The 19,539-nt window shown below is 34.7% G+C and overlaps 1 protein-coding gene across 4 annotated transcripts in view; it reads left to right on the plus strand.

The window, feature by feature from the left end:
* LOC149782422 (nephrin-like) overlaps positions 1–19,539 on the plus strand; it is a 103,819-nt gene that overhangs the window by 62,665 nt on the left and 21,615 nt on the right. For 2 of the 4 annotated variants that reach the window (XM_089933816.1, XM_089933818.1), the window contains exons 9-12: positions 3,504–3,836; positions 7,533–7,844; positions 15,456–15,596; positions 16,254–16,284. In XM_089933816.1, the coding sequence (XP_089789942.1) occupies positions 3,504–3,836; positions 7,533–7,844; positions 15,456–15,596; positions 16,254–16,284 (817 nt within the window). The remainder of the gene's footprint in view (positions 1–3,503; positions 3,837–7,532; positions 7,845–15,455; positions 15,597–16,253; positions 16,285–19,539) is intronic. The other 2 variants (XM_089933817.1, XM_089933819.1) reach the window with 2 other exon arrangements.

Genomic DNA, 19,539 nt, shown 5'->3' on the forward strand with positions numbered 1-19,539 from the left:
TGGATCCCTTTTTCATTATGCTCTCTTTATTATTTCTCATGAAATAATATATTTTCATCTTTATTTTTATGCTGTTATTTGTATGATTTCAAGGTTAAAAGGTCATGGTCCACGTCATTATTTCCCTTATTGGGATATATTGCAGGCATAATTTATATTTAGTCCAGATTTTTTATTTATGAAGATATTGTTCACCTGAATGCCTGATTTATATGTATGTATGTATGTATGTATGTATGTATGTATGTATGTATGTATGTCATATATGCCAACCATTATGCTTTTGGTGTAATCATTATGCATTTTTTCACTAAATTACGCCTTACATGTAAAGGTATATGGATTAAATTTTTTCAGTATATCCACCTTCCCAAAAAAATAAATTGTTTGTTTTCTCGTTTTTATTAATCCCACAGACCGTATTTTAGTAAGACAGCTTCTACGTAACTACAATATAAGACTACGCTTGTCCGTGCACTTTCCTAACAGTATTATGTTCTATTTATAGCAACTATCCTATTACCCAGAAACATGCTGGTTCTACTTTCAAACTTTCAACCTCGTATTCTGTTTATAGCAGCTGTATGGCTTAGTGAGAATAGAACAGAATGGTTTTCTAATTTTTAATCTTTACTAGCCGATTCTTTTTTCTAATTTATATTTAGTACAGAACCAGTCTATAAGTATTTGGCGCTAAAAAATATAATTTATTTTAGTCGATGCGTGTATGAGAGCAAAAATATCTCCTTTCAAATAATTTCACGGATGGATTAGAAAATGGCCAAAAATAAACGAAACAAAAAATAACAGAATCCTCCAAAGATGAGGACATGACAGCAGCATCACATGACGTCTATTACAGCCCGTGTCGAAATAATTTTACTATTTGGTGCTAAAAGACTTTAGATGTATCTAGTCGATGTTTGTGTTAGAGCACATATATTTTTTCAAAGAATTTCACAGGTGGATCAGAAAAAGACCAAAAAAAAACAATCCTTCAAAGATGAATACATGAATGGCATAATACAGCGTTCCATTCTCGGGCAAAGGGGCTCGTATCGTTGCTTAAAATTGACCTGTCATACATGTACTATATAGTACATGTATAACAGGTCAGTTTTAAGCAACGATATGAGTCCGTGTATTCTAGGGCAGCATCATGCTCATTGCAGTCTGTGCAGAAACGATTTTAATATTGGGCATGTTGGTAAATTTTATGTGGAGAAACACTTGAAAACAAAGAAACACTTTGAATTAGCTTGTCTTACGAACTCCAATACTAAGGTAACTTCTTATCTGCAGCAGAACTAAAGTGTGGACATGAATGTTATAAATGCAGAGGTATTATTTACGGAGTTCTTAATAGAAAGATAATGAAGATCTTGCTATTAGTGCAGAAGCAAGAGAATTCATAGAACACAATTCTACTCTACCTGTGAAGGTGTTTTATGATAATGTTATAGATTATTATGCTACAGCCTGTGATTACATGTTCCAGAAATTCCCATATGGAGATGAAGTGCTTTTAAATGCTTCAGTTGCTGATGTAAATGAGAGACAGTCAAAAAGCTTCAAAAGTGTTAGATCCTTTGTCAAGAGATATCCATTTCTATTACCATCCTTGTCTACCTTGGATCATCTGGAAGGAGAATTCCTGAAGTATAAAGTTGGGATTCTACCTGACATTATACTTAATGCAGATAGAGTTGATGTGCAGTGGCACCTTATTTCCCAGCTAAAAGACACAATCACTGGAATATATAAATTTCCTCTTCTTTGTCAGGTTATGAAAGGAATATTGGTTCTTTACCATTATGATGCTGACTGTGAGAGATTGTTCAGTATTGTTAACAAAAATAAAAGTGAATTCAGATCCAGGCTCTGTAACCCAGTACCTTGTACTTTACTGGTATGCAAAACATTCATGGTCTCAGCTGGTACAAAGTGTTTTAAAATGCAACATGACAGTCTGTTGCTTTCGAAAGCTAAAAGTGCTACGTATGAAAACTTGAAGCAGTAAAGGATGTTAAAAGATGAGAGGGGCAAATAAATCATTGTTTATTGAACTTTTAGCATGTTATATGTGGATTCGTCTTTTTCTGCTTGAATTCCTCTTTTTGTCCACTTGGATTACACTTTTTCCTCATCAGGGGTTGGCATGTATGTATGTATGTATTCTCATAAATTTTATAAGTCATAATGGTGCATACAAAGTGGTTTTCAAGTTATTCAGCATTGAAATTAATGTTATCTTTCTCTTATAAAAATTATATCAAAGGTTATTAACAGTTTATTTTCATGATTTGGTACCATATTGCAGGATTGAAATTGTTCAGTCTAATGCAAATGTAATTTCAGCACTTACCCTATTCCAGCGTCAGTGTATGCAGTACCTCCCAGTCAACATCCATATGTACTGTATCAGGTTCAGATAGGAATTATTTTTAAAAATTATTTCACAAAAGATGCAGGTACAATATATAATTATACATTTTTCTGCCATTAATACGACACCTGCTACTATTGGTACTAAATATCTACTGACCCTTCAGACATTGGAGGGAGAGTTTTGAGACTAAAAGTGAGTTTGGTGTTCTAAAAGGGGTCATTGTACATGATCAAATTAAGAAATGTTGCACAGACAAGATTAAATTGTATAGTTATACAAGCTTATAGAAAAAAACACTACTTTTCAAATTTTGCAGCTTCATATTTAAATATATAACCCCAAAAATAAAAAGAGGCATACTAGCAATATTATGAAAATAGTAAGCACTAGTCGGACAAAAAAATGTATGTCTGTAACAAAATGGCTATAAATAGTATCACAAGAGACTGATAGGAAAATTACATTTGAGGATGTAGTTTAGCAGTTGTGTCAGTATACCTCCATATTTGGGGAAGGCAGTAAAAAAAATATGCAATAATCTGTTACCACATCACAAATCTGTCAATAAAATGGCATGGGAAAACTTGAAAATTGTATAACTTGACAATCAATTTATGCAGCTGACATTACACTGATTTCATTTATTTTGAAAATTTGTATTTGTAGCAACTAAGCATACACTGGCAGCCATAAATTTCAGCAGTTTGTGTCATTTGCTTTAGTCAGCACCTTAAAACCTACTAACAGGGATCAAATTCTACTTTTATTTGTCAATGGGTGCATTAGCTGAACATAAACTGTTTGCATTGTATAGAGATATGGTTACGTATGATAAGTGACTGAGCAATTGATCCTGGGAGGGGAAGCAGTGATTTTTGTCTGTGCTGGGATATTGTTTTCTCTTTGCCTCGAGCCAGTTAAATTTGTTGAACTAATATAATGTGATATTAACAGGTTCTTTTCCCAGAAATTAGAACAATATTTTTTTTCAAGTTATTAATAGGCCAAAAATATGTTTTTATAGTAGTCACAGGCCCCTATCAGAAAATTAAATGATCAGTCCCTAAGCTATATAAACTGATCACAGAAGATTTATTTTCTTTTTTTCATGTAGGAACACCAGTTGTATTGAAAGAAGAGGAACTTCATTTTGCCGAGTTAGTTGGCCATTCTGTCAACATATCCATACCCTTTTATAGCAACCCAGCCATTGAGAGTTTCATCTTTCAGAAAAATCGGACTGGACTACAAAACAGTAGCAGGATCACTATGAGTCTCTCAACTAGTATTACTTATTCGAAATTGTATGGCATACCAGTTAAACTTGAGGCTCAAATGGCAAATCTTTTCATTCAGAATCTAACACAGGATGATTTTGATAACTACACCCTGGTGTTGAGGAGTTTACTGGGAACAAAGGAATTCAGATTGCAGCTGGATGCAGCAGGCAAGTCTCCTCCCTACAATGTATTTTTTTGTAAAGGAGTTCAATTAACTTTTCTTAATAGATAAAGTTTATGATGGTTCATTTCCTTTTCTTCCAGTTGATTTTTCTTTACAAAATTGTGTACACATAGATTGTGCATTATATGATCAATAACATAAAGAACTGGCATATATGGCATTTATACAAGCTAACACTGTACACATTAATACAGGTTGGAACACTGTATGTTAAATAGTTTGGGTTTATTTTACCTGTATGGAAAAGAAACCTAGAAGCTAGTGAATAGTAATGCAACTGTTACATTTGGGTGGAAGCTACATTGGTTTCCAGGGAGAGTTTTTATCATCTTGTAAAAATGGTAATACATTTGAGACTGTTGGCCATTTTAAGGAGATGTAGTGAATCCATGGTTAGCATGCCAGATTTGTGACCAAAAATGAGCAGTTTCATATTCTAGAATTGGATCAGCCTGGTTGGCTACAGTTATGTGTCCTTGGCAAGACACTTGACTGCAGTTCCTTGAGTACTAAACAATCTGCCTATGCTGGTTATGGTTATAAATTTTTCTTCATCAGGCCATGGGCCAATTAAGCTAATTATGATATTGTCCTACATCAGGCCATGGGCCAATTAAGCTAATTATGATATTGTCCTTCATTGGACCATGGACCAGTTAAGCTAATTATGATATTGTCCTACATCAGGTCATGGGCCATTTAAGCTAATTATGATACTGTCCTACATCAGTCTATGGACCAATTAAGCTAATTATGATATTGTCCTTCATCAGGCCATGGTCCAATTATGCTAATTATGATATTGTCCTTCATCGGGCCATGGACCAGTTAAGATAATTATGATATTGTCCTACATCAGGCCATGGGCCAATTAAGCTAATTATGATATTGTCCTACATCAGGTCATGGGCTAATTAAGCTAATTATGATATTGTCCTACATCAGGCCATGGGGCAATTAAGGCAATTATGGTATTGTCCTACATCAGGCCATGGGCCAGTTAAGCTAATTATGATATTATCCTACATCAGGCCATGGAACAATTAAGCTAATTATGATATTGTCCTACATCAGGCCATGGGCCAGTTAAGCTAATTATGATATTGTCCTACATCAGGTCATGGGCCACTTAAGCTAATTATGATATTGTTCTGCATCAGGCCATGGATCAGTTAAGCTAATTATGATATTGTCCTACATCAGGTCATGGGCCACTTAAGCTAATTATGATATTGTCCTACATCAGGCCGTGGGCCAGTTAAGCTAATTATGATATTGTCCTACATCAGGTCATGGGCTAATTAAGCTAATTATGATATTGTCCTACATCAGGCCATGGTCCAATTAAGCTAATTATGATATCAGGTCATGGGCTAATTAGGCTAATTATGATATTGTCCTACATCAGGCCATGGGCCAATTAAGCTAATTATGATATTGTCCTACATCAGGTCATGGGCTAATTAAGCTAATTATGATATTGTCCTACATCAGGCCGTGGGCCAGTTAAGCTAATTATGATATTGTCCTACATCAGGTCATGGGCTAATTAAGCTAATTATGATATTGTCCTACATCAGGCCATGGGCTAATTAAGCTAATTATGATATTGTCCTACATCTGTTGTGCATTGCATGTCTTCTCTTTCTATTTTCTGTTTTGTGATTACCAATGGACTAATTTCAACTAAAATAGGTAATATTCTGGTGTAGATACATTCATCGTTTGTACTGTGCCATCAGATATGAACCTCATAGTTTAAAATACAGAAATCTATGCAATACTTCTCACAGGCTGCTGAACGGACTTTAATAAAGTTTGACAGGACAGCATGAAATCAACTTATACTGTCTCAGTATCATAACTTGGAAACTATTGAAATCCCCATCTTGCCGCAGACATGTAGCATCATGTCCCACTGAGTCACATCATGCTGACAGCAGGCTGACTAGTCCTAGCACTAACCTCTTAATGCTGAGTGCCAAGCAAGGCAGCTGCTAGTATTGTTTTTATAAGTCTTTGGTATGACTCAGCTGGGGTTTGAACCCTCAGCCTTCCACATCCAAAGCAGAAGCTCTAACCACAACAGTAAAATGAAGTGTATGTTCTTTTGATCTGTGATTCAAAGATTGAGCCTCTGCCAAGTATACTCTGATAAATAACTACATTTCTTACTGAAGCCTTACTTATCTGATGGACGTATTTCATAATAAATTAAATTGTAAGTTACAGACCCATCTTTGACTTTGCTTGACTGCCCCTAGTTAGATTATGTTGGTCTCTTGTGATCACCCCCACTGTCTAGTTCATAATTCCCTTATTATACATCCATTATTGCTTCTCTGTCTATACATCAATTCATTCTTCTCTGTCTATACATCCATTCATTCTTCCCTGTCTATACATCCATTCATTCTTCCCTGTCTATACATCCATTCATTCTTCCCTGTCTATACATCCATTCATTGTTCTCTGTCTCTCTCTCTCTGTCTCTATATATACATTCATTCTTCCCTGTCTATACATCCATTCATTCTTCCCTGTTTATATATCCATTATTGCTTCTCTGTTTATACATCCATTCATTCTTCCCTGTCTGTACATCCATTCATTCTTCCCTGTCTATACATCCATTCATTCTTCCCTGTCTATACATCCATTATTGCTTCTCTGTCTATACATCCATTCATTCTTCCCTGTTTATATATCCATTATTGCTTCTCTGTTTATACATCCATTCATTCTTCCCTGTCTACACATCCATTCATTCTTCCCTGTTTATATATCCATTATTGCTTCTCTGTCTATACATCCATTCATTGTTCTCTGTCTCTCTCTCTCTGTCTCTATATATACATTCATTCTTCCCTGTCTATACATCCATTCATTCTTCCCTGTCTATACATCCATTCATTCTTCCCTGTCTATACATTCATTCATTCTTCCCTGTTTATACATCCATTCATTCTTCCCTGTTTATATATCCATTATTGCTTCTCTGTCTATACATCCATTCATTGTTCTCTGTCTCTCTCTCTGTCTCTATATATACATTCATTCTTCCCTGTCTATACATCCATTCATTCTTCCCTGTCTATACATCCATTCATTCTTCCCTGTCTATACATTCATTCATTCTTCCCTGTTTATACATCCATTCATCCTTGTGGTCTTCCATCAGTTATGGATTGTAGTACAATACATTATGGTACATTATTGGGAAATAATGGTCTATATTGTTCGCAGTTGGTTTTGACCTAGGCAGGAATTATTATTATATTTCTACCAAATTATGTTTGCCACTTGATATTGGTTAGATCTCAGCTGAGTTGCTGGCAGTCTGTGTCATTATTTACAGGTGTTATTACTGGTTCACAGTTTAAGATACACTTTAATTAATTATTTTCCTGCAAAATGGATTAAGTTACATTATGCAAATAAGTATGTGTATAGAGATATTATCTAGAAGTAATATATGCTAAAGTTGACAGACATGACCATGTTATAAATTACATACAGGCTGCATTGATTCTAAAAAAGGTTGAACCTAGGACTGAGGGGTTGGCATGTCAGCATTTACATAAACAACTTTAGAGAGAGACAGTACATTTCTATATATTGTAAACATTCATTCAAATTGTATGAAGCAATTTTAAACTTAATTTTCTAATTTTTCCAGGTCCTCCCCAGATAGTTGATGTATTTCACTTCAAAAGAGTTATAGAGCAACAGGTTGAATTTAGCTTTAAACCAGGATTTAATGGTGGTCGTAACCAGACATTTGTCATAGAATGCAGGTCCACAGCCAGCCCTGACTCTCCCTGGATGAACTCAAGTATTACAGATCTAAAAGAAACACTAACCACTAATGGAACTTATTTTGTTAATGTCACTCAGCCTCCACCAGGAATCTATGAGTACAGGATGTACTCCTGGAATGAGATTGGCAGAAGTCCCTACTCATTTATAATTACAGTATCCATTCCTGAAGGTAATACACCTATTATTCATTTATGTATGGAATAGTTTACTTTGTTTCCAAAACACCATACCCATTTTTAAATTTTGATCAGATTTGGCATGAGGCTTCCTGTGTCAGTGATTAATATGTAATCAGCGACAAGGTCATATATGTTGAAAATGTCTGAAAGGACTGACATTTGACTGACTTTAAAGTTTCTTACTTTCAGATTATTTTCTGTTAAGAAATAGTTACCTGATCTCTTATATGGGTATTAAACTCATTATGTGCATTAAAATTATAGTACAGTTCATGTCAAGCATTACACTATAATCAGAAACTAGTTATCTGCTTTGATGAAGTTTGGGAGTAGACCATTTGATTTGATAGGTATAGATGACAGTCATGCTATTTTAAACAATATATACAGTGGATTCAAATTATAGTGTAGACTGATAACTATGACTTTATACTTTTTGTTTCCTTTTTCCAAGTTTTGCTGTCATAAAAGATAGATCACATACTTGTATACATATTGATTAAATATTAGCCCAGTTGTATAACATTTTTATCACCTAAGGCGTTGAAGCTAGATAAACAATGGCCATCATTTAACAATAGCATGTTAATCACTTGTCATTCATAATTGGTATATAACAAAAGCCTAATAAAGGCACATGTAACAAAGGCATGATAATAACACTTCTTTCATAATATTAATTGGTATTTTAAAATCAAGGGTTGATGGCTCAATGCAATTAAAGGATGAAAACAAATGTTTTTATTTTTATATTTTTGGGGTTAAATAATTTATAAATACCCATAGCTATCATCTGTACATTTATGTTGACTAATTATGTACAGTTTGAAGTAAATCGCTCATTTTCATTTCACACTGTTGTAAACATGACTGAATATTTGCAAGTCAGAAAAAGACAAAAAAGTCACTTTAGACACAAGCTATGAATATATGAGGAATAGAAGCAAGATGGGGAAAAAATGAGTGTGAAATAATTGTATTGTCCACAATAATAAGACATGATGTCTGCACAGTAAGTGTTGACTACAGGCCATTTCATTCCATCAAACTAAATAAAGGACTATTTCACTATTCATTAGTTTATTGAAGAAAGATTTTGTCACATGAAAGATTTGTATGATTCATTGGCTGGTACATGTATTTCTATGTTGACACTATCATAGGACAGTAAAATGTACTGTTTTATCTTTTTTTTCTTCATGTTAAGATGTATTTATCCAAATGTATTTTGTTTGAAAATTATATTCTAATTACATTCAAGATCTGACAGTAATTATGCCAGTATAAATTGTTTACTACATGTCCAACATTGTCAACATGGAGGAGTACATAAGCATTTTTGAAAATTAACTGAGAATTTCTGGATCTAACTTTTCTCAGTTAAAACATGAAAATTACAGTCCTTTTTGAAACATTAGAACAAATATTTAAAAGTAGTTTTGTTTCTGGTTGATATCTACTAAGACACAATATTTTATCACTTAAGACTTTGGGACATTTTGATGTAATTTATGTCAATCAACATATGCTTGAAAAGCCAGGGAACATTTTTGTTTGCTTGAGTAATGTTAAACGGGCTTTTCTTGGGACAGTCATGCAAGTCATTGAGACTTTATGCCATCCATCAAATCACTGAGACTTTAAGCCATCCTTCAAGTCATTGAGACTTTATGTCATCCATCAAGTCATTGAGACTTTATGCCATCCTTCAAGTCATAGAGACTGTATGCCATTCTTCAAGTCATTGAGGGGGGCACCGAGTGACCAAGTGGTCTAAAGTGCTCTCCATTACAGATAACTGCCATCTCACCTCTGTCTGCGTGGATTCAAGTCTCAGATTTGGCCAATGTGGGTATGTGAGAAAGTTTGCCAGTAGCTTCTCGTGGGTCGGTGGTTCTTTCCTGGGGTTTTCCGGGTTCTTTCTCTACCAATAATACTGGCCGCCATGTATAGCCTATTGTGTGCTGAAAACTGGCGTTAAACCCTACAGCAACAACAACAACAAGTCATTGAGACTCTATTCCATCCTTCAAGTGATTGAGACTTTATACCATCCATCAAGTCATAGAGACTTTATACCATCCATTTAGTCATTGAGACTTTATACCATCCATCAAGTCATAGAGACTTGATGCCATCCTTCAATTCATTGAGACTTTATGCCATCCTTTAAGTCATTGAGACTTTAAGCCATCCTTGAATTCATTGAGACTGTGCCATCCTTTAAGTCAGTGTAAAAATTATGTCTTTAAATGATTGCAACACAAATCTGTACCAGGGACAAGTATACTCAGCCAATCATTGTATTTACTTTTTAATTTTGTGTAGTAGAATTTATACATCAGACATTTACAGAGATCCAGTTATGCTGATATTTTTTTCTTTTTAGAATGAGTAGAACCATGTTATCATACATAATGTCTTACTGACATATTGTAAAATTTTTGTTTTTAATACAAGATTTCCCCCAAGTTAATAGCATCGCAGATACACAAATTTTATATATAAATAGAGCTAAATTTAAAATATAGCAACTTTGGAGATATTTGGCTTTTCATTTTGCCTGCATTATTTCTATAATACATATTTTTTTAAAATGAAAAAGAATTGTAGCATTTTGCTTCAAATCACATTGTTAACAATGACAAACACATGCGTTTCAAAATTAGACCAATAGAGAAAATTTAGACCTAAACACTCATAATAAATGGTGTCACATATTCTAAGCACTACACTAACAGGATTATTATTGATTAATACCCCAGAGATAAAGAAGAAACAATAATATAGTAATAGATTGTATTTATTACATGTCTGAATAGATTTTGGATGGTGAAGAGGCAATCAAACCAAGTTTATCTTGCCATGATAGTATTAATGTTTTAAGGCAAGCAACGATGCACTGGCTGCGGGAGGGGTAATTGTTAAGGTGGAAGCAGTTGTCAGTGGAGCAATTTCCTTTTGGGGGAAGTTGTGCACATAGCCAATAGTCACTAGGAGAGGGGGCAGTATATATATATATATATATATATATATATATATATTAGCTTAAATGTGACAAACTATTAGATATTATTAAAAAACAGAACAAAACTGTTAACTGAATTTTGCACTTATCATTTATTGCAGTTTGTAAAATATGATACTTCTGTACATATACTTATAACATTTTTCATCGGAATTTCTTTTTAATGATGTTACAAATCAAACCAGTACTTACTGGACTTTGTAAACTAAGCAGGTGTAAACCCAGTCAAGTTTCTGCATGTGCATCAATTCAGTTCACAAATATCGAGTTGAATAGTTTATGGATTGAAATCATGTATATATGGCTACATTACTCAACTGTGAACTGAACCGTATGAAACCTATGATGAAGATGAGAAACATTTTGTATGTTGTGAGATAAATATTTTGTTATATGTGTACATTTAATTTGTTTTGTTTCTTAGGATTGTTTTCATTATTTTGTGTTATGTATAATTGTAATTTGTAATTGACCTTGTCCAAAATCAATTTCATTGTATACCTGACTAGAATCATTGATTTTTGTAAACAACATAACATTTATCTTAATCGGAGTCAATGACATTGGTAATCCCATATGAAGAACCAGGTGTACCTGATTTTTGCATTGTTCATTGTTGTAATTGTAGTAACATATATTTTCTTGTTGACAACTTAGGATATTCCAGAAATGAACATTTGACCTACATTCTGGTTCATCTTTTGTGTCTTGGGTTTTGATATAATCTTGTTTACTTGAAATGGTATTCATTCTTGCAATATCACTTGAAGCACAATCATTTGTATTTTTGTGTTATGTTTTTGAGTTGGATTTATTCAAAATGTTATTAATACTGGAATTACAAAGTCCTCAATAATACTCTTGGACAGAAATGTTAATTTGAATTCTGACAAAGTCATCTTGGATTATATTATCCATGATTCATCAAAAGACCCGGTACATCTTCATATTCAAGGCCAGTACAGACACATCAGCACATTCAATGTTGGATCTTATTTCAAACACTACTGGAATTTAATTAGAACTTTATTGATTAGGAATCTTGATATAACTTTTTGGATTATATCGCATTTAATTCGCAATACTTTAGGTTCTTTTTGAATTTTCACTTTTAATTATAGGGAAATAAGTTATTGAATTTTACAAAACTTCCTGATGCACTGTTTTCTATTACTTTAAGATCAAAGATTTGTAACATGTTAAAGACATAGTGTGTGACAGAAGATCAAAGAGTTGTAACAAGTTAAAGACATAGTGTGTGACAGAGAAGATCAAAGAGTTAAAGGCAGCATGTGTGACATTGCGTGTGACAGAGAAGCTCATGCACATAATTTCTTAGATTGTGATCACTAATATACATTTTTGCAGAATAGACATATTGAACCATTTACAGCATCTAAGCTGTATGGTTCCAGGGCCACTTGACCAATGGTTCTGATCCTTTATTGTTGACCTCAGTTGTAGGCAACTGGTTCTAACAGATTCGGTATGGCACATAGACTTCTGGTCTCATCAGTTTTATTCAAAGCTAAGCATCTCTATTTTCAAAATAGTTTCCCGCAACTTTACAGGTGTACTTGATAAAATGGATTTTGTGAATGTCAAAACATTGTTTTTTCCCATTGCAGCATGTGTGCCTGGCAAATCAATAAAGGTCTAGTTCATCATAAAGCATAAGCTTTGAGTTCATATATTATGTCCTTTACACTGTGTGGTGAGGCTGAAATCCATTTCCTTTTGTTGTGTTTTGATAAATACAGTTAGAGAAGTCAATACTGCATGGTAATGTTGATGTACTTCAAGAAACCAGCTTGAAGGAGTCCAGCCAATTCCATGGGAATAAACCTTTCCACCCCAGATGGTCCAAAACGATCCTTTGGTTAAATTAGAATTTTATGCCAAACAAAATGTACTTGCCTTTAATATCAGCTTTTAATGACCCTTAGAGGAAGAAGATTATGATGAGTATCAAAAGTTATATACAGAAATTAGATGGCAAGGTTTTACACTAAACTGAGACAAAGCCAAGTGGCTCTTATTTATAAAATAGAATAGTAGCATTATCACAGTGTGGTACTAAACTCCTATTTATAAAATAGAATAGTAGCATTATCACAATGTGGTACTAAACTCCTATTTATAAAATTGAATAATAGCATTATCACAGTGTGGTACTAAACTCCTATTTATAAAATTGAATAGTAGCATTATCACAATGTGGTACTAAACTCCTATTTATAAAATAGAATAGTAGCATTATCACAGTGTGGTACTAAACTCCTGTTTATAAAATAGAATAGTAGCATTATCACAATGTGGTACTAAACTCCTATTTATAAACTAGAATAGTAGCATTATCACAATGTGGTACTAAACTCCTATTTATAAACTAGAATAGTAGCATTATCACAATGTGGTACTAAACTCCTATTTATAAACTAGAATAGTAGCATTATCACAATGTGGTACTAAACTCCTATTTATAAAATAGAATAGTAGCATTATCACAATGTGGTACTAAACTCCTTTTTATAAAATAGAATAGTAGCATTATCACAATGTGGTACTAAACTCCTATTTATAAAATAGAATAGTAGCATTATCACAGTGTGGTACTAAACTCCTATTTATAAAATAGAATAGTAGCATTATCACAGTGTGGTACTAAACTCCTATTTATAAAATAGAATAGTAGCATTATCACAATGTGGTACTAAACTCCTATTTATAAAATAGAATAGTAGCATTATCACAGTGTGGTACTAAATTGGAGGCAAGCAAGATTAGTTTAAAATTCTGAGCAATTACCAAAAAGACAATGAAAAGAACCGTGATAAAATTAAACTTGATGACTTTCATATTTAAAATATTATTACTATATGTGATGTGCTAATTGAAAACACAATCTCTGAAAACAGACATAAATAATTACAGGCATGTGTGTATGTGTGTGTTTTGGATTTGTAACATAGCTTTAATAATCTGAGCCATATCACTATGATGTCAACAGTGTGGCAGTTTATGGTAATTCTAGCAATGGGGCATCATGTTATAGACATGTGGCATCATGTCCCACCCATTGACATTATCCTGACACCAGGCCAGTCAGTCCTAACGCTAACTTCTTAATGCTGAGTGCCAACCAAAGCAGTTGATAGTACCACTTTTATAAGTCTTTGGTATGACTCGACCAGGATTTGAATCTGCAACTTCCCACGTCCAAGGCATATGCTGTAACCACTTAGGCCACCAGAGCATTAAAATGATTACAAGAAAATTGTTATATACCTGTAAGGTCAAAAAGATTAACGGGCGACACTATGTCTGTTTTGTAAAATACTGGCTCCAGCAGCAGATAGCTTGGAGTAAAACCCACCCTGCACAGGCCTTAGTGTGGTGGCTCAGCAACCCTACTGATTCCATGTTTCCACATTGTTAGTCATACAGACGTGGTTGACTTCAGTTTGATCATGGTCATGGCAAAATGGCTGATTCCAAATGTTCCCCAGACATTCAAATTCTGGCGAACTACACACACCCCAACTGGTCAGTGAGAGGTAAAGCAATTGAACTTGTTGTACATTTATACCAACCCCAAATCTTGCTGTACGATTTCAGTATAATCCTCTGACCAATGTGGGACATGAAGCGATGATAAGTCAAGATTAAGAAATACAAGTTTCAAGAAATTTCCCACAAGATGAATCAGTAAAGCCTTAATTCTATATCACTATATATATTGCCGAGCAAGCTTCAATAAAATCTTCCAAGCAGTGTATGAGATGTGACGATGAATTGTATACCTCCATTTTGTTTTAAAGTTTCAAGACATTCCCACCAAAATCAGCCAAACAGAAGGTAACTTTAATGCACATTTGCACCAGCTACATATTTAGCTGACGGAGTTTAATTAAAGTCTTATAAGTTGTGTGTAAAAGAAGCATTGACAAGCTTAATTACAAGTGGATGGACAGACAAATAGATAAACATGGGGAGTAGCTGTTAATAATAACCCTATTCCTTACAGAAATGCCAGGATAATATATTCAGATTGTATGCAGTGTACCACAAAATTTACCCATCTATGCTTTTGTTATTTCAGATCTTACTAAAGGAATCAAATTACTTGGCAGTAGTTTTTAATTGTGAACACTTGCCTGAATTTCTTCAAAGTTTTGGACCCCTTTCTATAATATGAATTTTCATGTGCTTTTATTTACAGCAGGAACAAGTATATGACTAATTAGATGAACTCTTTGCTACAAGTATATGACTAATTAGATGAACTCTTTGCTACAAGTATATGACTAATTAGATGAACTCTTTGCTACAAGTATATGACTAACTAGATGAACTCTTTGCTACAGGTATATGACTAATTAGATGAACTCTTTGCTACAAGTATATGACTAATTAGATGAACTCTTTGCTACAGGTATATGACTAACTAGATGAACTCTTTGCTACAGGTATATGACTAACTAGATGAACTCTTTGCTACAAGTATATGACTAATTAGATGAACTCTTTGCTACAAGTATATGATTTAAATGACTGTTGTTCATGTTTGTAGTAGAAAGTACCTCTGCAAGTCATGGAACATCAGTTGCTGGGATAGCTGGTGGCATAATTGCTGGATTTGTCGTCATTTTATGTGTGGTAATAGGCATACTTCTTTGGAGAAGATATCAGCATAGAAAGAAAACTGAACATGGTAAGAAAGACTAAAATCATCAGCTCAAAAAATTAAAGCAAATATCATCTTAAATGTGTGTGTCAGGAATGGCAGAAAATAAATACACAAGTTATGTCAATTATTTGTATAGCCTTTCTTGTTAACATTTTATCATCATTTTGGCACAATGCAATCAATATATATCTACATATAACATTTCATGGGATAAGATTCAATGAATAAACTAATGTACTTTAATGCTACATCCACATACTGTACCTAACAGAATTTGAATTGTTATTGTTATGGGTTTAGTGCCATTTTTGAGCACTTAATAGGAATACATGGTGGCCAGGAAATATGGTTGAGAGAGAACCCAAGGAAACTCTAGTAAGAACCATTGACCCATTGGAAACTACTGGCAAGCTCTTTTGCATTTCCACATTGGTCATCCCAGAGAGTCAAACCCATGCAGATAGAGGCCATATGTATATGATCTGTAAAGGCAAGCATTTAGACCACTCGGCCACCCACGGCCCCTAGGATTTAAATGCTTGTGTTTCTAAGATTATGTTATTGGCTTTCTGAATCTAGTGATACTCGCTGGTCACATTGCAACTTTATAAAAGTTAGAAAAGGATATGATTACAGTTTTTGTTTCATTATGCCTGAAATTATTATTCACTGAAATTACAGATAATGATGTAGCAAAGGAGCATGAAGAAAGGTAAGTGTTAATCTCACTTCATGTTATTATATTACACAAATACAAAATGACTTAAAAGGTGTAAAGAAGCTAATGGTCTTTTTCTTTGTGAAATACATTACCTGATTAAATTAAGGTTAAGGATATAAGCCTACTACCTCCCAAATTAAAAGACGAAAAATCATTTTGCATAATGTCATAGAGACTAAGGGAAATAACTCTTGCCTTCTTACATTCCCCTGCCACCGCCAGGTGTTGCCAGTTTTTAAGCTTGGCTGTCATGTTGAAATACACATGGAATTACCTTCTAAATATTCCAAACTTTAAGAAAGAAATTATTGGCAGTCACTGAAGTTATTGTGTAGTTTGGTCATTACTACACAGGTGGTACACATTAATTTTATATTTTTTCTGTAATTTTGGACAAATGTGTAATTACGTAATAAAATGGCAAATATGCTGTCATTTAACAAGTATTTATTCATGACTTAGTGTTTTCCTTTATCGTATCAGTAATGGGTGGGTATTATCATTTTATTTACATGCTAATTTTTATTTATGCTACTTTGTGTTAATAATTATCTTTATTTTGTATTATTTCAGTGTTAATGGTAACCAAGTATACTATGTTTTTATGAAGTTCAAGGCTAGAAAAGACACTTGTGACTTGTACACCAAAGAGACTTCCTCTCTACCATGCATCATACATAAGTCTTAGTCTTAGGGGGTCTGGTTGGTAGTTATGCACAAAATGAGATCCTTGTGTGAGACCCCTCTCCACCTAAACTACAATGAAAAACAGCTACAATGAGATCAGCATAAATGGAGGAAATTGCTCTGAAGATTTACAAGCGTCTGCTTTGAAACAAATAACATTTTCTGGTGCAAGAGATGACTGCAGTCAGTTACACTTTACATGGATCTTTATGATAGATCCATCCATTTTGCATCACCTTCAACAACATTTCCTTATTGCGGTGGGCATTGTACTGCAAAATTATTCCATCCAGCCAACTGGGGGACTTGATTGACTGACCAGACCAGCCTACTGTGGTATTTGGGAATCTTTGCCACACCGTCAGTGACAGTTCCCTTATTATAATGGAGAATTTACTGAAAATTCCATCTGTCCAGCCAAGCCTTTAGCAATGTCAGTAGAGTTGAAGATTGGGCCAGATTTTATGTAGCTGGCATCCAGGCTGACTTTTTGCCTGGTAAACCAGCCATCCATCTAAGCACAACACATTGAGCTAGCAGAACAGATTGTCAAAATGTTCCCAGTATATTTGCAAGGAAGAGCTAGTGAACGTAAAGTGTGAGATGATGGAATATTGTCACCTGGGATGGTTGAATCGTACATGCTGACTGACCAATACTAGGACTTGCAGTCCATGCAGTAACAATGATGAAGCTACTCCAAACCAACCATACTCTGACCCTACCATGGAAAAGACAGAGTTTACTTTCCAGGTAGCTGTCAGAGAGATTTATAGGGTGGTGACAGCTTTAGAATGCTTCCCACCCACCACCACCAAACCAAACTATGAGGTTAAGGTGTCAGTACATTCAGCATTGACAAAGAAACACACTTTCCAGATACTTTCTCTTTCTACCAAGATAAAGGGGATTAATGACCTCAAATCTGGTCACATTTGTAATCGAGGTAACGCCAAGTACTAGCGATGTTTTCATACCACTGGTAAAAGACACATTCAGTTGCCTTTTGTACTTGTATCCCAGCCCTAGATAAAAATCTGGTGGCAGTACATAATGTCCCAGCCACTGTTCTGTAAAGTGGACAGACTAGTTAGGAATCTGGTTATCACTTTCTCTATGTTTGACTTGGCATCATTGTTCCACATCTCATAAGGTGCACCATAGTCTAGATGTAAGATGTTTGACTTGGCATCAATGTCCACATCTCATAAGGTGCACCATAGCCTAGATGTAAGATGTTTGACTTGGCATCATTGTTCCACATCTTATAAGGTACACCATAGTCTAGATTGAATGACTCCCCCTGTTTCAGTCTCCTCTACTCTTTGGAGTGAAGACAGAAGATGTTTGGAGGCAAGTATCTCATGAACTGCCAATACAACACCGTCATTTTGGACTAATCTATCAGGACCACAAAAGAGGGAATATGGTTGGAACAGGGATAAGGGATCTTTATAGTCAAGTACTCGTTGTCGATCTAACCCCAGTGACAGAAGACAGCCTTCAAAACAGACTATGGTGCAGAATTTTCTTACTGTATCACCCTTCATCCATCCAGATTATCGGGTGATCCATGTAATTTCCAACCGCTCCTCTTCACCCCATCTAATGCAAGTACTGTCAGACCAGGTGAATTTTTACTGCTGGAGATATGGTCTGTCATCACCAGGCTGGTTACTATTGGTGATTGTGCAAGGAAGAAAATAAATAAAACTATAATTTTCAGATTTTATTACAGGTCTATACTCCTACAGAAGGCAAACAGGAAATTGAGACTGAACCTGAATTGCCTCAACCCATATGTCACACCAAGAAGATTAAAGATGGAGATGGTAAGAGCCTGCCTAGCTGCCATTTCTCCATTAGAAAGGATGAGGTTGCCATCAGTCTCAATTGGTTTGATGCATACTTCTCCACTCAGCATAAAAAAATTTGGTTTGCTGACCATGACATGGTTTTTTAGTTCAAAGTCCTAGCATTTGACTTCTGTATAAATCCTGGTGCTTTTACCAGTATTATTTTGAATTGTTTCATCACCATGTTCCAGTTGAATTCATCTACAGTAATAGCAGCATACTTGGATGACATCCTGCAAAATATGTGGTAAAGCTGATTCTGCTTTAAAAGATGAACGATCTCCTCTCACTTTTATATCACTTAGGCATTCTTATGAAGTGTGGCCAATCAAATCTTCATTCATTCTGGTGTTTTGTCCACCTGGGTATGGAATTTCTCATCATCCTCAATTGGCCACAGCTTCCCATCAATCATAGACCTGGTCAAGTCTGTTTCTATCAAGACTTAGATTTCAGTGAGAAAGTTATTGCACCTCCTCGGATTATTCATTGCAGCAGTGGACTTGATTAAGGTAGTCCAGCTTATTATGCTCCTTGTGCAGATGACATTGGTAGTCAGTGGTACCCATTCTCAGGTACCCTTGGTCAACAAGCCATTATTATGCCCGACATCATCATTCCTAGGTCAGGGGTACATTCAGGGTTGGCTGATGTCAGAGGTTTGAAAGCAATGTTTTAATTCAAGATATAATAGAAGTGGTTG

This window comes from Sinohyriopsis cumingii, chromosome 15 (assembly GCF_028554795.1).
Source record: "Sinohyriopsis cumingii isolate HCF-2022 chromosome 15, ASM2855479v2, whole genome shotgun sequence".
Taxonomy (NCBI): domain Eukaryota; kingdom Metazoa; phylum Mollusca; class Bivalvia; order Unionida; family Unionidae; genus Sinohyriopsis; species Sinohyriopsis cumingii.